General features: G+C 40.9%; 1 protein-coding gene across 1 annotated transcript; it reads right to left on the bottom strand.

Annotated features, from left to right (window-relative positions):
• On the bottom strand, positions 1–14,437 carry LOC146585497 (tyrosine-protein kinase TXK-like). Its single transcript, XM_085322836.1, has 15 exons — positions 14,126–14,437; positions 13,593–13,669; positions 13,241–13,337; positions 12,415–12,626; positions 11,423–11,488; positions 10,654–10,708; positions 9,752–9,831; positions 8,944–9,071; positions 7,243–7,317; positions 6,096–6,267; positions 5,217–5,433; positions 5,000–5,064; positions 3,306–3,424; positions 2,536–2,693; positions 1–1,386 (listed from the first exon to the last, which is right to left on the bottom strand). The coding sequence occupies exons 1-15, from the start codon at positions 14,435–14,437 to the stop codon at positions 1,318–1,320; spliced, it is 1,902 nt and encodes a 633-aa protein (XP_085178962.1). The 3' UTR covers positions 1–1,317.
• Between the last annotated feature and the right edge of the window lie 6,432 nt (positions 14,438–20,869).

Raw genomic sequence — 20,869 nt, 5'->3', positions numbered from 1 at the left:
TGTTGGATAAATCTGTTTTCAGTCATAGGTCTAATGGAATTGAATCCTCGTAAGTGAATAAGTCACTTAAAAAAGCAAGCAGTGCCACCGGTGAGTGAAAATTCTTTTAGTAGATTACAAGAAAGGATGAAGATACTATGTTTCAGTTGAAGCAGAAATGCTTTAAAACTGTATTTGAAAGTACTCCAAAAAATTAAATGATACGAATAAGAGTTTCCTTTCTAAAGGGATTAATAACTCACCTTTTGATAGTTACTGTACCTAGAGAGAATTTGACCTAGAGATGCTGTCATCTCCTGGAAATTCAAAATTTGGGAAGATTTAGATATTTCATTTTATTGTTGCAGTTATTTTTTTTAAATTTGGAAATGGGGAAAAAAGTAAAATTAAGTTGTACCGAATTTGTTCATTCTTTGGCTAGTCAGTTTTAAGCATTTTGTCTATAAAATGCTATAAAATCAAATATGCATATGTTTATAAATAAGTCATAATGCAACCATATATTAAGAAACTATTTATTGGTAGTGGCCTAACCCTTATATTAAATAATAACTAACTTCATGTGCCTCTTCTTCTCTATAATATTTTTGTATTGATCAAAATTCAGATAAAAAAAATGAAACGTGAAAGTAATGCAAGTCTGGGTTACAAGACCTGATGCAAGTCAGGTGTTAGAGAACGTATCTGAGCTAGAGGAATTCACTTCCTTTTACTGGCAGGCTCCAGCTTTGGCTCGTCGGGCAGCAATCCTGGGTGCCCATCGAGGGCAAACGTGGGGTTTTGCTCCGACGGCCGGTCAGACAGCTCGCTGCCGCTGCCATGCCGGTGCTTTGCTTCAGTGCCGCCTGCCTCGCCGTGAAAAAGGTCTCGGCTTTAGACTCGCCCTATTTAGAGCTTTATCGGAGGTTCTCGCATCATTTTTGCTGTCATTGTATTCCCCAGTCCACGAGCCAGTAACGAATCGGTTCTTATTAATATTATTACAGGAATTAGTGTAGCTCTGATTAAAAAAAATAAATGAAAAGGCCTATGTGGTGAGTAAGTTTGGTTACTTCTTTTCAAACAGGAGACTTTTCTCCCTGGACTTGAAAACAAATAGCTTTGTAGTCCAAAACCAGTCTTCTGAGATATGTTCCCAAATGACTAAAATAAAATTAGGCCAAGCCTAAACAGCTGCTTCATCTTGTAGGATGCAGTTACTGTGATTGAAGTAGAAAGGCTGTAAAAGACTGAGATTTTTGTGCATCATCAGCTGCATTGAGAGGCTTAATGCTAACCTTTCAGGAAAAAAAGAAAATTCTTGTGTAAAACCTCTGATTATCCCATCTCTGTTATATCTGTCAGGGTCTCTAGCAACTCTGCAAAAGTAGGACGTCCTTCTGGTTTCTGAAAAGCAAAGGATAAACATACATTAGCAGCTGATCAGTTATGGTACTAGACTTCAGAAGACGGTTGCACACTGATATAAACTGCCACTTAAAATGATATTTGATTTTATTAATACAGGAGGGGAAAAAAGACTGAGCTTATCATTCAGAAAAAATATCATGTGTTCTTCAAGCCAACAGACAGCTTCCTAAAACTGTGACCATAGCCACTTTTCAAAATGTTTCTAAAATTTCATTAAGGAACATTTATCTCATTTCAAGACCAGAATTTCCACAGGGTTTCTCCAGCTGCAGTGGGTCACTGGAAAACACTGTCTCAGGTAGCCATGGTACTCAGGGGTGTTTCCTGGGCTCCTGTGAAGGGACTTCGCTGCTGTGTTATCCTATGTATTGCAGTATGGGACAAAGTGCTGGTTGGCGTCAGAACAGAAAGGATGATTTCCTCCCTGCTCGCTTGCGCTCTCTCTGCCCGCCTGGCATCCTACTGGCGGCTCGCAGGAAGCAAGCAAGCTGTGCAGTTCAGATTTCCGTCTCTTTTGCTAGCTTTATGAAAGGTCTAAAAGTTTTGTATCAGTTTTTAAGATATGGGATAAAGGACACAAAGGTAGCAATAAGATCCTGCTGCGACGCTCAGTGTATGCCTGCCTATTTAAATGAAAGCATTGCACAAAGTTCTTCTGAAAGTCCTTTTTAGCTGAAATTAAAGATTTACTTTCTGTAGACACTAGAGGAGGAACCTTAAGAGATTACTCAGATGGAGAGGTTGATAAAATCCATGTTCTCCTACCAATGTAGAAATAAATAGTTGCTTGAGAAATGAATAAAGAACACGAAGTCAAGTACTAAATCACAGCAGAGGGAGCAAAAGGGAGCAGCCTAAGAGGCAAAGGAAGCAAACTGCTGCCTTACTACAGCTGTAGTGATGTATGCATCTGAAGAAGGGGCTGTAAGAGCCACACTTTGTGGGCAGACCTACTTTGTATAAGGCTTGTAAGCTTAGCTATGATTTGTGAAAAGCACAGTGAGCTACTGGGGATGATATCACAAGTATGAAATCTAATGCCTCATTTTTGGGGGCTGCCTTTAGATCCAGTTACAAATGAAGAATACAGTAAAGTAACATCACAAGACAATAAGAGCAACAAACCTCATGCCAGCAGCTGTACATGACTTTGTACACAGCATGTGATGCTAGATACGGTCGATAAAGTCGGTTACCCTCAGAAATCTCACGGACAACTTCAGAATTTGACTTATTTTCAAAAGGCATTCTGCCTTCTGTGAAAACTTCCCACATCAGTACGCCTAGAAATGAACCAAAACATTTGGAGCACAACAGGGGAAAAAAAAGAATATGAGTTATTTAATGGTATCAGAAGCACAAAAAACATTGTTTTTTTGCATGTTGAATAAGGTATGAAAATAGGGTCARCCGGAGCTGAATGAAGAGAGAGAATCAGGAAAATCAACCAGCTGATACAACTCTCCCGTTTAAGTCATCTAAGAAGGTGGTCCAGGAAGCTGATGGAAACGAATGCACATACGGCTAACAGCAACATACAAAGAAYGCACACTTCAGTGCAAATCTAATTTTTAGACAACTAGTGTCAGGGGAATGAGTATTTTCATGACTAGTAGAGGAACTGGAGATTTTTTGGGACCATATGCAGAGTGATATGCAAGATTGTGTCTATCCTGTAGAAGAAGTAGGATATAGGGTCTGGATGTGCAAACAAGGTCCCTAGAGTCTCAAACGAGCACAGAGCCTTTCTGTTCAGAAATATACTCATCCAATATAGGTGAGATTTAAAAAAGGGGGAGGACTAAAGCTAAGGATAGGTAATACCAGTAAAACATTACACTATGCCTAGATCTTATCAGACATATCAGTGTTGCACATTTAGCTAATCAACTCACCAAATGACCAGACATCTGATTTGCTGCTATATTTTTTGAAATGAAAGACTTCAGGAGATGACCATTTGATTGGAAACTTGGCACCTGAAGAGCTGATATATTCATCATCAATTACATACCTAAAAAAAAAAAAAAAAAAAAAAAAAAAAAAAAAAAAAAAAAAAAAAAAAAAAAAAAAAAAAAAAAGATAAAATCAGGAAACAGCATGCACCTTAATGGTAGTTAAAGAACAAATCATTTTGGCTACACTTCTGCTGGCAATTTGTAATTCCACAAATATACTGTGTCAATATTGAAACCCAAAGAAATTGCATCACATATTTGATCTAAAATACACGCATATGGGCACCCTCTCTGCTATGCAATTAGCGAGATGCATGTTACAATAAAATACTTTAATGCCATCTTTTAGATTTGCAGGGAGGTTGTTATTACCATCTCCTGAGCAGACATTGATAGGAAAAGTCGCCACACCATGGGCAAGAAAGCCGCTCACAACAAATAATTACTGTCTTTTGAAAAGAGAAGACCTGAAAGCTGCTGGCAGAAGGCTGGTGCTCCCGTAGCTGATGGGTGAAATGTGCTACGCGGCTTCCCAGACRTGATTCCTGGCACGCCGTTAGAGAAGAGGCCCACGAGGACATCTGCGTGGCACGTAAGGCAGCAGCTCTGCCCAGTGCCCTGAAAGGGCAATTTCCTTTGCCCGAGCTGATAGGAGCTACGTGAAAGTCTCCCAGATAAGATGAAGTTACAGCTGCCGTACACTTTTTGAAGCACTAGGGCAACATTTTAAAAGGTTAGCAGCCTGACCCCCACGCACGTATGGGCTTTGTTTTGGGTGCGTTTTCCCGGTATTAACCTTTATGAGCAGCCAACAGCTGTCGGCTGCGGCGGGCAGGCTGCGCGCGCTCCTGCTAGGGCCCTCAACGAGGTCATGCCGTGAGAAACCGCCGCTCCGCTTCCCTCCCTCAGTTCAGCGCGCGCGCAGAAAGAGGAGAGGTTACTGCAAGCGCAATGAGCCTTTCGGGGCTATTTTTTGCAGGCTGGGTCCTGAAAACTTGTTTGTCTGGCTACATTCTCTTTTTGGTGGATTTGGATGTGGATGAGTTTGGCCTCCTGCTGCTGAGCTCACCCTTTCGGGGAGCAATGCAACCAGCAGGCACCGTCGCGGTACAGGACGGCCTTTTAAAAATAAGTATCTACTCACAAACTGCTGGCAGATTAGAAATATAAGGTATTTCTCTGTGTTTGGCTGGTCGGCACATTAAGCAGAAAAACCACATCCCTGCTCGAGAAGCGCAGGTCGGCTTCCTGCGCCGGCCGCCGGGCCACCRCGCGCTCAAAGGTCAGCGCCGACACCGCGCCAGCCTCGCGGGCCTCGCTGCCCTCCCCGGCGCGCCGAAAACCTGGGGGAAACCGTTTCTTTCATCACACACTGARCCTCTCTATGTCAAAAAAACCCACTTTCGAATCCTGCCCCTTAATTTACCCGTCTCGCGCTCAGCAGGAGCGAGAGACCGACACGAGACCCAGCCCCGGTGYGGCGGTTCAGTATCGTTGCTCTCTTTTCAGCGAGCCTTCGGAAAGCGGGCGCAGTGGGATTCCCCAAATCAGCAAAGCGAGCAAATGTCGTTAGTGCAAGGCTTGTTCCTGAAAGCAGAGCACTCACTAAAGTCATTTAAGTGGCTTCATACCTTGCCATCCCGAAGTCAGATACTTTAACAATGTGTCTAGCGTTGACTAAACAGTTTCGTGCAGCCTAGGCAAAATGAGAGAAACGTATGTGAAATCTGGGCCAAAGTATTTTTTAAGAAAAACACAACTTTTTTTCCTGCTCATGCATATGCTTTATATTCTAAAAGGGGATGAGTCCTTCATTGTCATTATCTACAGAAAACCTATCACACTTACTAAATCACGGTGAATAAATCTGTTTCTTTCTAGATACTGCATCCCTTCGCACACGTCCTGGCACATGCCTAGCAGGACGTCTCTGCTGAGCTTCCCTCGTCTTTGCCGGAGGTAGTTGAGGAGGCAGCCGTTTTCCATGAATTCGGTCACAACGTAGAGGGGCCTGTGGTGCGTGCACACTCCGTAAAGCTGGACCAGCTTYGGGTGGGATAGGTGCCTGTCAAAATCGTCCACGTCAGTCAGGCTATCGTTTGTCGCTGGCAAAGAACTAGACTTTTCATTCTCAGTACTCCATAAGCTTTATTCAACTGCAGCTGCCCTCAGAGTTGTGCTACTCTTCACTCTTCAAAATCACTCCACAATAGTTCATCAGTTAAATATATACGGGCACTGCCCAAAAACCTTGACTTGGTGATCTGAAAAGGAAAGGCCTGGCTTTCAGGCAGGGCACATGAGCTGGTGCAAAACCTGGTCTGTGTACTTCCTTGCCATGTAAGTCGGGAAATTAGGAGAAATAGTAATATAATTTCTCAGATGATGTAGGTAAGTCTAAGATCTGTCAGTGGTCCTAGAGACACTGAATTATGGATAAAACAATGGTTTTAAGTACAGCTCTCAGCACACATATCCTCCCACCGCAGCTTTGCGGTTCTAGGCAATATCCATTAAAAAAAAAAAAAAAATGTCTGGCAATGAGTGTATCAAGCATYTGGAGCAATCTGATTTAGACTATAAAAAACAACTTTCTATATTGCACATCAAATGCATTAACAATACTCATAGCATTCTTTGTTTGGTTGGGTTAAATAAAATTAGACTATATTTGTTTCTTGATCATCTCAGTGGAATCTGTATGTATTGCACAGCTTTTGTACTTACATCATCACTTTGGCCTCCTCAATGAAATCATCTTCAGACATTGCACCTTCGTGGATTGTTTTGATGGCAACCTTGATGCTTGCTTTCCATTTACCCAGCTGAACGACTCCAAACTGCCCGCGCCCAAGCTCCTTCATGAACGTCAGCTCAGATGGGTTTAATTCCCACTCCTCTATAAAAGAACCCAACATGTTAGAGCAGTCAGGCCAGCTTCCCTTAACCGGCCTGCAGGAGAGGGGCTGTGCTCTTTGCTGCTAATGCACACAGCTAAGCATCACATACAGTTCAACAACTATAACATGGGTCTGGAACACYCAAAAATTTCCACACACWCACATATGTTTATATATGACRGTTATTTTATAGCTTGTTGAATGTGAGCACTATTTAAACTGCTTAAAGTAGGAATTTCTGCAGCTTGAAGATAAGGCAAGTGTTCAGTTTCAATTACACATGAGAATTCCTTCAGCATTGTCATATTTGATGTTTTTGACTCTGAACCACTTCCAGATTGATAGTATAGTTCAGAAATAGTTGCTGGCTGCCTTTATAACAATCAAAATAGYTCTGCTCTCCAGACACATTAAGCTTTGCTATTCATAGGAACATTCACAGGATAATAGCAATTTTGAAGATTCCTGTTTTATTATATATATGCACCAAGCAGCTGATATTGACTTCCTGCTGCACATGCACAAAAAAGCATTTATTGCTTGTTTTCTAACACTGTATAGGATTTTATTCTTAATTGTAAAACTTGCAGAATCAACAAAAAAATCTTCCTCCTAAATAATATTGACATTTTCTAAGCATTTAAATAAATCTGAATATCATTTGAGAGGCCATTAAATGCACATTTGAGTCTTAGGTCTACTTACAAAATTCCAGATAACTCAGAAACGCTATAGTGGTTATAAAGGAAGCACAACATGTACTAAACTGAACRAATCCAGCTAGAGGTTCCCTTTGGTTCTGACGCCCTACTAGGAAATCARTGTTTATTTCCAGAGAATATGCAACTGTCCCTGTGTTTGTTATTACTGGGAAATTTCATTAATATAATTGAATAATTAACCTGATAAGTGGGAGACAAATTTTTGGCTAGACAGATATCTAAATATCCACCAAAACATTATTCAAAATTTACCGTAACTAAACCCTGCTGTTGCTGGTGAAGAACATCCCAGTGATCCAACCGGATGCCGGAGTCGAGTGATGAGCCCTACAGGGGACAAAGCAATAATATTCTGTTGACCAMTTACCCCATTTTAAACTACGCTATATAGTATCTGTACTCAAAATATATTTTGAAATGTGGTTTACATTTCCTACTCCTTTTTTTTTACAACTTGTAAAAAATACATTATATTATATAACACTACAATGAGAAGAAACAAAGGAAGACTATATCTAACAGAGCCCTGAATAACAACCAGGGAATGAGAAGACAGCCTCTTTTCAGCCTGGTGGATGTGYTACTATTTAGGAAGACAAGTACTGKTTTCAAAATGACACGTAAYTGCTTTTATTTCTTTTAAAATATTATTAATAGATRTATGACAGTAGCACCTTGGGATACTACYAGCTGAGKTCTAGYCTGTCATTGTACAAATATATATGAAATATATGATGATATGACAAGACAAAGAAATATTATCTAAAATTGTTGCTTAATTAAATAAGTATACTAACATTTTCATAGCATTTTGCACCTTTGCAAATGCATTATTATTCTACTACAAACTTTAGTCCACTACAAAAGTATTTATATGTTCATATAACCAAAAGTGATACTCTTCCTTATTTCTAGTATGTTGGTAATCTAAAATAATACTGCACAAGATATCACTTGCCTGGGCTTCTCCTTCAGTGTGACTTCCCAGGATCGTTTCCCATCACAAGAGATGGTTTTGTGTCATTCTTTCCCTTGGAGCTCATGAGCCAACTCAGTACCAGGGAAAACATCCCTTTCCACTTTCCCGCTACACCTGAGAAGTTYGTCCCGTTGCAGCCTGCCCTTACAAGCTGTCGCACTTCCCTTTTTTGCAAGTTGCTCGCTGTGCTCATCCCGGGCTCCCTCCACCCATCCCTTCTTCCCGTTGTTACTTTCCGATCCTTTTCTGTTTCATGGTTTTCCTACAACCCTCCTCTCTCAGGCGAAGGGCTCTGTATATTCCTGCATCTTCCTTCCTCCCTGGCGTGGGGGTCTGTCTGTGTGTTTTCCCCCTCTCCCCTCTTTGAGGGTAGAAAGATTTTATGCCATATTAAAATGACAGGTAGAGCTAAGACGAAGGGCGTTTTTTAATACTAGAAGTTATTACAGGCTGACACAAGCAAACATCTAGTGGTCATTAACTCTGGCAGGCTCTGAGTCAGTGTCAGAGCATCCTTGTGGTCCCAAGCTTTTGACTGCTTGGGGGTTTTGGCAAAATCAGTAAAAAGTTGTCCGCTGATGTATAGCGTAATTCCTGTTTTTCTTAAATAGCATGCATGCAAGTTACTGTGTCTTAGACAAGCAAAGAATTATAACCAAACTGAATATAAGTCACATCCAGCACATTCAGTCAAGTATGATGAACCAACAGCATGAAGAGGAGGTGAACATATTAAGCTTCTAATTTTGTAAAATTCCTGACATWTGTGTGTATTAGCTCGGCAGGTTCACTTCCCGCTTGGTATATGCACAGCGAGCTACTGCTTTGGCAGAAGGGATCATGACATATCTGAACTTGTCAGCAATGTCAAAGCTTGTGCCTCTTTTTATAAGGAAAGGAATACAAAAAGGGCTATTTATGATCTCTCCCTGGTGATGATCGGTAGTAAAACCTTACTGGCTTGCTTGTGTTACCTGCAGCGTTCTGTTGATGATACTGGATGAGTTCAGGAATAGATGAAAAGAGATATTTTTCTGCTACATAATATTGTTCCAGGTGGTTTTTCTTAATTTGGTAATGTCGGATGTCTCCACTATGACTTCTGAAATCAACACAAGACTGTCACTTAGAATAAAAATATACAGTGGTTTAAACTGTAAATCTGATTAAATTTTATTTGGCGAGAATGTACAGAAAAGTCTAAAAACTTGAGATACAGTTCCCTACTTTAAATGACTTGGTGTAATTGATACACTACTTAAGGGGGGGGGGAGTCCTTAACCAGGTCTCTATCTCAGCTTCGGGAGATACTGCACAATCTTTTTCATTGTGCAAGTATTTATTCTTGCATCATTGCATCCACAAGAAATAGCTGTAGCACTTAGCAGACATCCCTCCAGCATTCATTTGAATCTAAGCTTTTAAAGTTAATATGCTCTCCACCGCCTGAATTTCCTCCAAAGAGTTAAAAACACAATMACATATAGTCCAAGAATAATTTTTCTGCTCTGCTTCTCCAACGGCACTTCATCGGCGCTTTTATTTTATSTGCTTGCTTTTGGATATTTCTCCACTGTATGTCTTTAGTGCTTTCTGCTCGTTTTGCTGCCAGTCTGCCCCTGCTTTTTTGGAGGCTCAGAATGAGGCAGTGAGGGTTACACTGCAGCTGGGAGGTGGTTTTGGAAGGCCAGTCGCATACGGGACGTGCCGTAGCAGAGGCTGGGCGCATCCCTGCCCGGGGAGCTTTAGGGAAGATCCCCAGTCAGAGCAACACCTACTCACCCTTTAGACCGCGAATACACGGACAGCGTGAGAAATCCCTGTTGGCTCGAATCTCTGACCACAAACGCGCCTTCTTTGGACTGAAAAGAAATGCATGTGGAGTTATTTTTGGCTTTCGAGCTCAAAGCAAACTCCCTCGTGATAGGACTTGTGCCAGATACCCAGGTTCAGRGGAATGCCTAATAAAATGAAGCAGCAGCACGTTACCTCCTGAAACGGTTTGTAAGACTAGAAAAATCCCAGGGAAAGCCACTATCCTTGCTGAGGAAGACCTCTATATATTTAGATCTGAGGCACCAAATATTATATAACAGAGAGAAATGTAGAATTTTTTGTCACTGCACTAACTGAAGTTATTTATTGTCCATTAAATAAGACTTAAATGGATGACAAATAGTTGTTATTAAAATAACAGCGAACTAAATAGTTGTTATTGAAATTAGTAGAGGAGAATTAGAATGCAGAAAGTTTTAATGACTGTTAATTGAGTTAGATATTTTAGCAACAGGTACAGGGTAGAATAGCGCATGGACTATTTGCCCTACACATGAAGAAGATGAGAAGATGAGGGATGGAGGGTTAGTAACGCTGCCACTTCACTACCTTACTTATTACAGAGATTTCAGTCTTCAACGTTTCATATAAAAGGTAAGCACAGCAAACTGCATAAAATTCAGTTAATCTCCTATTGAAGATCTCAGCAGAATTTGCTGGGACTACAACTTAGAAGGCTAGATACTCTACACTGTATGCTCACCCCAGGAAGTGCCCCTTTATTTTAAGGCATTCTCTCTTACTGCATGCCAAACAGATCTGGATTTGACCGTGGAAATGTTCTTGATGCCTCTACTGATAGACCTCTCCAGATATTGTTAGCTGCATGTATAAGCTGGCCAAGTTACCTTCTGCCGTAATAGAAGTTCTGCCTGGCTCCTGTTTATGTTTTTGCAGTACCACCTGCAACAAAGCGACATCCAATGCTTTAACTGCAGATACTATTAAAAAAAAATTCACACATTTATTCTCTTTAGCAGAAGTAAATAGTTGCACTATTCCTAGTCCTAAAACTGAATTGAGCTATCATTACATATAATAATCTCAGTTTTAAATGACTTTATTAGACTTCATTGTAATTATGAGAACTATTTTCCCCATTGCTTGTGATTAAATATGAGCTTAAACAAAACAAAACGCAGGATTCAGCTAGGGCAAGCTGTGAAGAAATTTACAGTCGCACTCATTGTTTTAGGCCTCTCGTCACCAGAATTTTGGAGAATTTTACTCTTCTCTCCAGGAAACTAGGCAGAATTAGCTTCTGGTGAGCTAATTRTATGTTCACAACAGGAAGAGATCAAAATATAGAAACATTGTGTAGTGAGCCCAGGCAAATAGGAAACATCTGGATTCTGACATTCTGGTTCACGCAAACGAACCATTATGGTGTTCAGTGTTCGTAACACGCTCAGAGCAAACAGTTCAGAGTGAATTAACCTGCTTGATTCTGACAGTCATGTTTTCTCACAGAAAATGCATGCTTCTGGTGAGCTCTCCAGCAAAGAAAAACACCCATTTATAGCTAATAAAGATGAAAGGACCATGCTCTAAGACATACCACTCCATTTTGAGAGAGAGAAAAAAAAAAGCGCAATAATCATTTTCAGGTGCACTTACTCGTACGTTTCTATATTGTTTTGCTTGTTCTCAGTTACGTAGTTGCTGGGAATTAGACCTTCATTCCTGAAACAAATACATCTCGAGGTAAAATATTAATAGGATTGAGATATACGTCTTTCTTTTATTGAATTACAAGCGTTATTTAGACTAATGGCTATATCTTCAGATACAGAATCCTAATATAGGGATTGAATAGAAGTGCAAGTCCCTCCATCCCAGGAGGATGTGTCCACCCACGACTGCGGAGAGCTACTGAAATGAAGAAGTCAACTCAGGGAATTGTTTGAAGAGTGCTTAAAGCAGCATGTTAACGAAACTTTTCAAGTAAAGCTAAAACAAAACTGAGAAAAAAAATGATACTTTTTCTCAGTCAGAAGCTCTGTTCTTCAGCTCTAATCTTGGACCTATACAAAGTTTTTATTTGGAGATACATAAGGTGTGCACATGCATATGTAAACAAAATAATAATCTGGTGGATGCTCACTGCAAATACGAGTGGAGAAAAAGCATTTAAAATATTTAAAGGAGGGAGCTGAATAAAAGGAAAACAGTTGTTATATATCATATAACCACTCCCAAAGTCAGGGTATAGCATAAACTGAAGGAAGTGCAAGGGAATAGAAAAGCAGAAAGGATCCTAACCAAAGTTATGATCTAGACTTTTTAGAAAGTCCAGGAATTTCTGAATCAGAGATTTTGTTTCAGCCAAAAGTCTCACTACTTTCTAAGGCTTTTATGATCTTCTTATGCATTTACATCGTATTGTAAAGCACCTGAAGTATGGAAAGCTGAATTTTCACGTATCTCAGTGCCCAGCGGTTCACATTGCTTTCTTTTTTCAGTAAGGAACTTACTAAATCTAGAACTTGAAAYAGTTTTAAGTCTGTCTCCAGAACCTTTTGTTCTAGCTGCTTGCTTTTAGGGGAGTTTTTAGTTTTATTTTCTTTCTGTGTAGGAAAAGAGATTGAGACAGATGCCCCCTCTCTTACCCATACTGGTCTCGTGCCTTCCACCAGTGAGGATCATACTTTTCAAGGATAATGTATTCTTCCGACTTCTTGAGTGTTAAATCAGAGGGTCCTCTAGCAAAAAAGTCGTAGAGCGCAATGACTTTGAYCTTTTCTGCGTAGTCTTCCAAGGCCTCCGGAGGGAGAGGAGGTAACGGCTTCTTCTTAAACTCTTGAACCAACTGCCTCTTGCACTAGTGAACAAAAAAAAAAAGTATCTTTCATAACTGGTCTTTTTTTTTCCTGCTATTTCTTATTTAATTCACCTATTATTGTTATATTTTCTTGGTTACTAAAGGGAATAAATCCTGATTATTTCACACTGTGTAGTACTATCACTCGCTCACTCACAAAACTGTGAGACCCTCATTCGAGTGCCTTGATATCAAAGCCAAAATCACAGCGAAATTACAGTCACGACAAGTAACAGACAGAACACCCATTTACCCTAACCGCCGTGCTTTCCGGGACTCGCACGGACACGAGTGCCGGGAGAACTCCCCAGCTGCTGTAAATTAGCGGTAAATTACCATCGAGATCAGCGGCTGGGGATCTGGCCGCTCGTCTGCGGAGCCGACGTGGATACGAAGGGCGCTGCAGGCGTTCGGAGCAAATCAGCGGAAACGCAACCGCTTCCCTTTGCAGCAGCTCAGGGCCTGGGTTCGCACTCAGCTACGCTTTGAAGACTCCCAKTAATTACATTTAGACCCAGTCAAGCGGCGGGGGAATACATGCTCAGGGGTTATTTAGTCCACTGTGTCACCTCACTCCTTTTATTTTTTGTTTCACCTACCAGACCATTACCTACCCTGTATTTCCGAGTAGACGTGTAGGAGACTTCTTTCTGTGAGGCTGAGTACTGGGTCACCAGGCCAGGATCTGCATCCAGGTTCATTCTCATTGCTCTAATTTTGAAGAAAATGAAGTATTTGAGTGAATATATAAATATTCATTTAAAAAAACCTCACACGTATACATACGTTTGCATACATAAAAATGTATGATGCGTATATATGTCTTCATTCATGTTAGGGGTATACAGAGCTTATTTTAAAATTCTGCATAATTAGCAGTTCTACTGAAAATGGATTTCTGAAAGTCTTTTATGTGCAAGTATTCTGATTATCTTAATTGCTGAAAAGCGTAGGCATTTCACGTACCTTTTTTGCACTGTGCAGCAGCAGCAGCAGCAGCAGAAAACAGACTGGATGGTGTGATCTGTGAACAGAAATATTTTCTGTATTTGCAGTGTTCTTGTTCATTTGTTTACAAAACGTACATAACTAAGGGCTAGGATAGGCGCTTAGCACTATTATTAGCTCTGTCCTGCCATGAAATAGTCAGAAAATCACCCAGGCTGAGTTTGCCTCCGTCTACGAGAGCAGAGCTTCCCTCCCACCCCAGCTACATGTTCCCGCTGCCTCCCTTATGCTGGCTGCAGTAACTTTGAGGCCAAGTGATGAGTTAAATCAGCTCACAAAATCAGGGAAAAAAAAAAGAAGAAGAAGAAGAAAAAAAGAAAAGCAAAGGCAGAGTTGCCAGCCACGTCAGTGCCGATCTGACTGACCCCACAGCCACGTAYGCTCTGACCAAGAACCAAGCCACAGATACGTGTACATGAGTCAATCCAGCACAGACCACGTGAGCAGCAGGAAGCAGGATATTGTTTCCGAGGGTTTTAAACGTGCCAGACRTCGAGGAGAGGATTTGAACCGAGTAGCTGACCGGTTTGCAGGCGCTCGGGCCCYGCCTGCGCCGTGCCACGGGGGTTCTCGTCCTCCCCCTCGCCTGTGCCGCCGCGCGGCTCTTCCCCGCCGGCCGAGCAGCCGTGGGGCCGGCAGGGAACTCCTCGGAAGAGCAAAGCCCCTGCGGGTTTAGCCCCCGAGCGGGCTGGCGGCAGAGGCACGGCGCGAGAGCGGGCGGGAAGGCAGCGGCCCCCGCGGTCGGGGCTCCTGGAGGTGCCTCCTCCGGGCACGAGCCCCAGCCTCGTCTCACGTGCGCCCATCACCGCGGCCTCGGGGCAGGCCAGCCCACCCGCCAGGAGGTGCTGCAGCTGATTTAGGCTCCCTTAGGCAGGACRAGAGCCAGGCGTACGGAGAAAAGGCTTCCGTGGTGTTCGGCTGCCCTGGTGGAAAACAGTCTCCCTATCCCACAGCAGTGAGTCGGGCTCCTTCTCGGCCCTGGAGGCTGTAGCACCTGGAAAGGCCTCAGACATTTACTTGAAATGACAATTTACTTGAAATTTCCTGAATTCTCAGTATTTTGCTGCTTTATCATTCACATGATACGTCTTTGTACAGTCTGACCAGTGTCTTCCAGTTTATTTGTTTTCYCTCACGGCATTTTTTGGTTTGTTTATCCCGATGATCTAATCCAGTCCGGTATGATAAATAGGACGGTCTAGCTARTGTCCTGTAATACTTTTTACCAATGCCTTTTACTAACACTTCAGCAAAGTGTGTTGGGACTATGCGTCCTAGCACTCAAAACACTAAGCAGCCTTACTTAGACTGACRAAAATGGGATTATTTTCTCTATAAACGCACACACGGTATGTAGAAAACTTTGCCCTAATAAAAGGAGGAGGAGAGAGTGTCAAACATCAGAAAGATAAGATCAAATTAGTTCTGGGTCGGAAGAGGAAGAGACCAGTCTCGTACACGATTTGGTTTGAGTATTTACCATTAAAGTCGTGGGGCAATTTCCCCTCGACTGTTGCATCCTGTGAAGAGGCTATCGCGTGGGAAGCTGGCCAGCCTGCATTAATCAGAAGACAGCATCAACCACTCGATAAAAGTTTCCACTGGCAGCTGTGCAAAGCGTGGGGATTACAGATACCCAAGTTAGCTGACACTGACAATTTTCTTTGAAGAAACCAGAGCAGAAGATATGGGCAATGTAATTTATTTGCTGCATAATTTTCTGGGGTCCTGTTACAAACTACAGCAGCCTGACTGCGCCTGAATGCCGTCTCCAGCACTGGCTGACTACAGGGTCTAGTTCATTCACATCCTAGATGAGAACAAATAATCTTTTTTTTTTTTTTTTTTAAGTCAGGTGAGAAATATTTCTATTCTATTACTCATTACTTTTCCATTCCTTAAGAAAAAGAGAAATTCCCAGAGCGAAGTGAAGCCAGGATGCTAAGGAACAAGTGCCTCTAAGGCGATACGACATCAGCGCCCTGGACACGTATCGCATGACAGTGTTGTCTTGCTAGAACTGCCCTTCAAGGAAAACTGCTATTGCAGTTTCAGGAGAAAAAGTATTGTTCACATTTCAGCGTGACTAGTTACACACTACTTGCCAAACTTTGCCGAATATCTGAAGAAGGAATTGTGTTTTTCCCCTGACATAGATTACATCAGGTTTTATAATGGCGTTTACAACGGCTTCTGTGCCCCATAGGAAGCGAACAATATGGGTGAAAAAATTCCTGGGTTTCTCTTACTTCAGCTAGTATTTAGCGATATGCTGAAAGGAACCTGGCATGTGAAGGCTTGTCTATTCCTTCTGATTATACCATCCGGTCTAATTACGTATGTTGTTCCTCCTTAGCTAACTTGCTCTCCTTATGAGAGCACTCACTGGAAATATTTAGCCTAAGCACTGCTGAGTTTCAATGTTGTGCAAGAACGACGTTCAAATAAGATTTTAAAGATTTTGCTATTACAATGAAAGCAAGGAGTCCTACGTTCAGACTGATGTTATGACATGTTATGTTATGATGTTATAGAAGTCGGTCTCGCTTTTCGTTATGAGCCCGGTGATTCGAATAAATTTACAACGTAAGCTCAGGAATTCCTTTCGCCGTCAGTGACTTTCAGCCTTGCCCTGCCAGTGGCTGCTTTTCATACTTGAATGTCCTTTGCTATACTAAAAGCAATTAGCAATAAATAAATGTACGCGATGATTTTAAAAACATCTCAAGCAGTTATAATATTAATTATTTAATATTTAGATTGAAGCTGTGATTAGCAGGCTTCATGGGACACATGCTTTTATTTGGCCAGTGATTTTTCCAAGGTTAGAGTTGTCTAACCAATTAAAGATCACAAAACATGACCGAACTTGGCAGGCTAAAGGTGAAGGCTCAGGTTAGCGCAAGGCTCAGATAAGCCCATTCTGCAGTGAATTCTTGGGGCCCAAGGAATAAGATCTGCCAAGTTTGCTTCTCCTGCTTCCTCCTTCTGAGTATTTTATGCATCCAGCCAAGGCCTGTCAATCCAGCAGATATCCACCATCCTGAAGGAAGGGCATTGCCAGCTCTTTGAAAACCAGCCTCCCTACACACATGACCCTCCCTATACACATTTTCTGCAACATGGCTTCCGAAATTCTCTTGGCTACGCGTTACTGCGGTAGCAGTTATAGAATTAATTCAGTAGAAATTAATAAAAGAAGAAATTCATGCAGTACAAGTTGTTAATTTCTGTTCGGAAAATCACCAGGTCTACAGGGGCTATCAAGGAACATATATGGAGTGAGGCCTTCAGTTCCCTTCAGTGGGGCATAGCCTTGGACCAGGTCCTGCCTGTTATATTGAATTATGGGTGGTTCAGATAGAGAAGTGTTGGCCTGACAGACTGGAATTTCTGCATCTCAAGTAAAGACCACTGTACTGATCTATACATCTTACATTCCCCCCCACCCCGGCCCCAGTCAGTCACTGGTAGTGGTACTGTGCTTCTTGAGCAATGCATCTGAACATTTTTTTTTCTCCCTTCGGTTAAAATCAAGGTTTTTCAGTTCACAGCTCACTACAGAAAGGCCCAAAGCAACGYTGTGATGCTGCTTAGAAAGACTTGGCCAACACTGCAAATGTTAAAGGCTTTGATTTGACTGGCCTGGTTTATATCTTGATCTTCTGCTAGCAACACCGGAAGATCTTTACATTCAGGGCTGCCTCCAGGCGCCACAGCAACGCTGCCTGAAGGGCTACAGGAAGTCTGCACTTCCTGACTGACGCTTCTCACAGTTACACACACGCTCCTATAACCCATCTTGCTTGCTTTACTTCTTAACTTTCTTATATTCAAAATGAAAAAGTAAACTGCATTTTAATGCAAATAATTTACTATCTTTAAAATATAAAGAATTAGAAATGGAAAATAAATATTAATTTCAAATGTTTCTTCTTGATTTTCCTTTGTACTATGCCCTAATTCAAATCACTGAAACCACTGGAAAGATTCTGATTTCCTCCAATTTTGGATTAAGCACCTTTTCTTCAGCAAAACATCTGTCAAAGATTGCTAGTGTCATAAGCGCATAGATAAGCCTTGACCCCCCTAGTTCCTACCTCAACTAATCACAGTGTCTGAAGAGTTTGGCATTTAAAAACTAATTGACATCGGTGAGAGTTATGCTTCTGTAAGGAAACCACATTTTGGATTGTGTTTTGAATTCCTGTTTTTGAAGAGAACAGAGGCTAATCAGATTTAATATATTATTAATGACAGACAATGTTCGGACAGGACACTGGAAAGAAACATAGGTTAACAGAGAGAAATATTCACTAACTGTTAACAGTAAATTATTTTTTAGGAGTCTTTTAAAAGAGTTATAGACCTTTCACTCTTTTCAGGTGGTCTTTGCAGGTATTAAAGTTGTTAGCTGAAAATCYAAGTTAAAAATCAATCAAGAGAAGAATTTAGCCACTGAATCTAAAGTTTCCCAAGACCTCCTTTTTAGTGGTGCAAAGAATCTCATTTCTCCAAAACCTGCTGAAAGGTTGTGAGCTCAAAGTTCAAATAGTGCAGACAACTCAGAAAACAAAGTGTAGCCCATTTCATTGCTTGTGTCTTTTCTTTTCCTGAAATGGCTTTATTAGGAGGAAAATACTTGTTTTAAAAACAGTAACATATTATATCTCTCTGATGGCTGATTAACAAATATAAAACCCAAATCTAGTGGAGTCAGAATAACTTTTAGGTTTATGATGGCCAAACGCAGACATCTTAGCATGCACAGTTTTGGAAAGAGAGAAAAGATACTGTGGCAAGAGAAGCATGCGGAAGAAGTGGAAATCATAGAAACGGTACTCAAGGCAACCTTACAAATATCTCTTAAAAATTTGCAGCAAACTTTCTAACAACCAACTGAGATAGAGGCTGTTAACAATTCTGTCCGTGCGCAACAGAAAGCAGGTGGGATGCTAGAGGAAGAAGAAAAAGATTGGTCTGTAGTGAGGAGAAAGAGCTGTTTGCTGGAGAACCCGAAAATCTCATGAAAACAGAAAAGGCACAGTGAGAACATGGAAGTCCTTTGAGCCGGTCTTTGCTGCCAGTAGCTCTACTGCCATTTAAAATGATAAACTTCCACAACATCCAAAACCTAGCAATACGGTTTGGGTTGATATACTTGTATATATGGCCAGTTCCTGTCTCCAACTATAACTTGCTTTGTTTGCCAGCATTTGGGAAGCAGTACCTAAGGGCTAGGTAAAGGCAACAGGTTTAGTTGCAAGTGAATTTTTGTAATTTGGTTTTTATAATTTTACTACTTCACAAGTTTCTTGGTTTTAGTTTCTTTTTCTGATTCACTGTTTCCCAAGCCGTTGCTGTTTTTTTCAGTCCAATTCTAAGGCTTGAGTTCTGTGTCATGTTCTGCACAAAGTTCTTGCTCTTGCAGGGCAGGTAGGTTAACTGTATACAATGTAYACAATGGAGAAATGCTCAGACTTACTCATCGAAAACAAATCTTTACTATAACACACAATATGCCTCCCCGAACTGGTAGATCTGTCAATTTTTAGCAGTACCAGAAGATCAATGATCTACTAGAAATCAATAGGATAGTTTCCCTCTAAAATACTTTAAAAGACCAACTTTCAGCTTTTCACATGTGCGAGTCCAGGCATTTGGTATTTTCCTATGAGTTAATTCTGCACGGTAGGAAAGTTGGTTCTAATTCTACTAAACTTTTTATTCATGTCCATACTGTATATGCTTTTAAGGAGAGTATTTGGAAATAACTCATCATCTGTCTGTAATCAGTCATATCATAGACTTGTATCTGGATCAGTAATTCTGAAAGTCAAGATGAGCAGTCTGAACACATCTAAGTTACACAACAGAATGCTGCTTGGTACTTCCACGGCGATTTTAAATAGCTGATCTGCTAACTACACTACTACTACACAGAACAAAGCTTCAAGATTAGAATATGTGGCTCAGTTTACTTACAGGTAGAGAGAATCATATCTAGTTGTCTGCATATATTCAAATAGAAATGCAATCCTTTCTTCTGCAGTTGTGCCAGTATAAAGACCCCAGCTGAGCTCTTAGCTCTGGTGTGAAGCTGGCTATAACACACCTACAGCTCAACCCCGCCTACTTTTCTTAAAAAAAAAAAAAAAAAAAAGTCTAGATACTAATCTCATCTCTGTTAAAAAAAATCTCTCTGTTTTCTAGTATATCAAATGCATATTTTACAGCCAAATTACTAGACAAAAATCAGGAGGGCTAAGTATTGATTAAAAAAACAAGAAAAATTAAAAAACCCCAGCAGATATAGATCCCCAAATTTGGTTTAATTCAGATTAAATTTTGATCTTGATATTTAAAAATAATTAGTTATGATAGAAGAATACGTAATGAAGTTGCTTAAGRAAGACTGAGTTCATCCAGAAGAAATGATGGTGTGATTTCAAATGGTCTTTGAGGACATTCAAAGAGTCAGTAAAGTAGCCAATTGCAGAGATGCTCTGATCCTTTGCAAAATTTGCCATCTTGGGCTAGATGCATTTTAAAAAAAATGCATTAATCCACAAGCTAGGTGCTTCTGAGTACCTGAAAAGCATTTCTTCAGACAAGAGGCTTTCTTCTCTTTGAATAGAAAGACTTAGACATAGCAGTGGGGAGACCTAAGCATCTCCAAAACTGTTTACAGACACTGAAATGGAGCAATGATGGTCTGCACTAAGCTAACTACAGTCCTCTTTAGTAACTTGATTTGAGGTAGACTTAACCATATGCTTTTCTGTATGAAAACCCTTTTTGCAAATAGGCAAACCATTCTCCATCACACAGGGCAATAAGGGGCACAAGTAACAGATAACAAAAAACCCAAAACACAGCCGGGAGGTGAGCACAGCAAACCTGGACTGCTCATGCTTCTCACATCTGTGAGTACAAAGTTAGGTTAATTTAAACAGACTTCAGCGAGGCTGTGGAGACTTCAATCTCTAGCAGAGGGGAAAGGACAAGTAACCTCTAAAAAGTAGTTCAGCCATTTCTGCAGTGACCATCTGATCATGGTCAAATGCACATAAATACGTATTTATACTATAATATATACACTCAAYAGAATGTATATATTTATGTGTATATATGTACAGATACACATATAYAGATTAGCATAACATTCATGTGAACAACGGGTTTGGCTGATAAAGCACTGTTTGTCCATAAATTATTCACAACACATTACTCTG

The sequence above is a fragment of the Rhea americana genome, unplaced genomic scaffold (assembly GCF_003343005.1).
Source record: "Rhea americana isolate MKP2758 unplaced genomic scaffold, rheAme1 scaffold_8, whole genome shotgun sequence".
In the NCBI taxonomy this organism is placed as follows: domain Eukaryota; kingdom Metazoa; phylum Chordata; class Aves; order Rheiformes; family Rheidae; genus Rhea; species Rhea americana.
The sequence above is the reverse complement of the archived record's forward strand: the minus strand, read 5'-3'. Positions and strand labels throughout refer to the sequence as shown.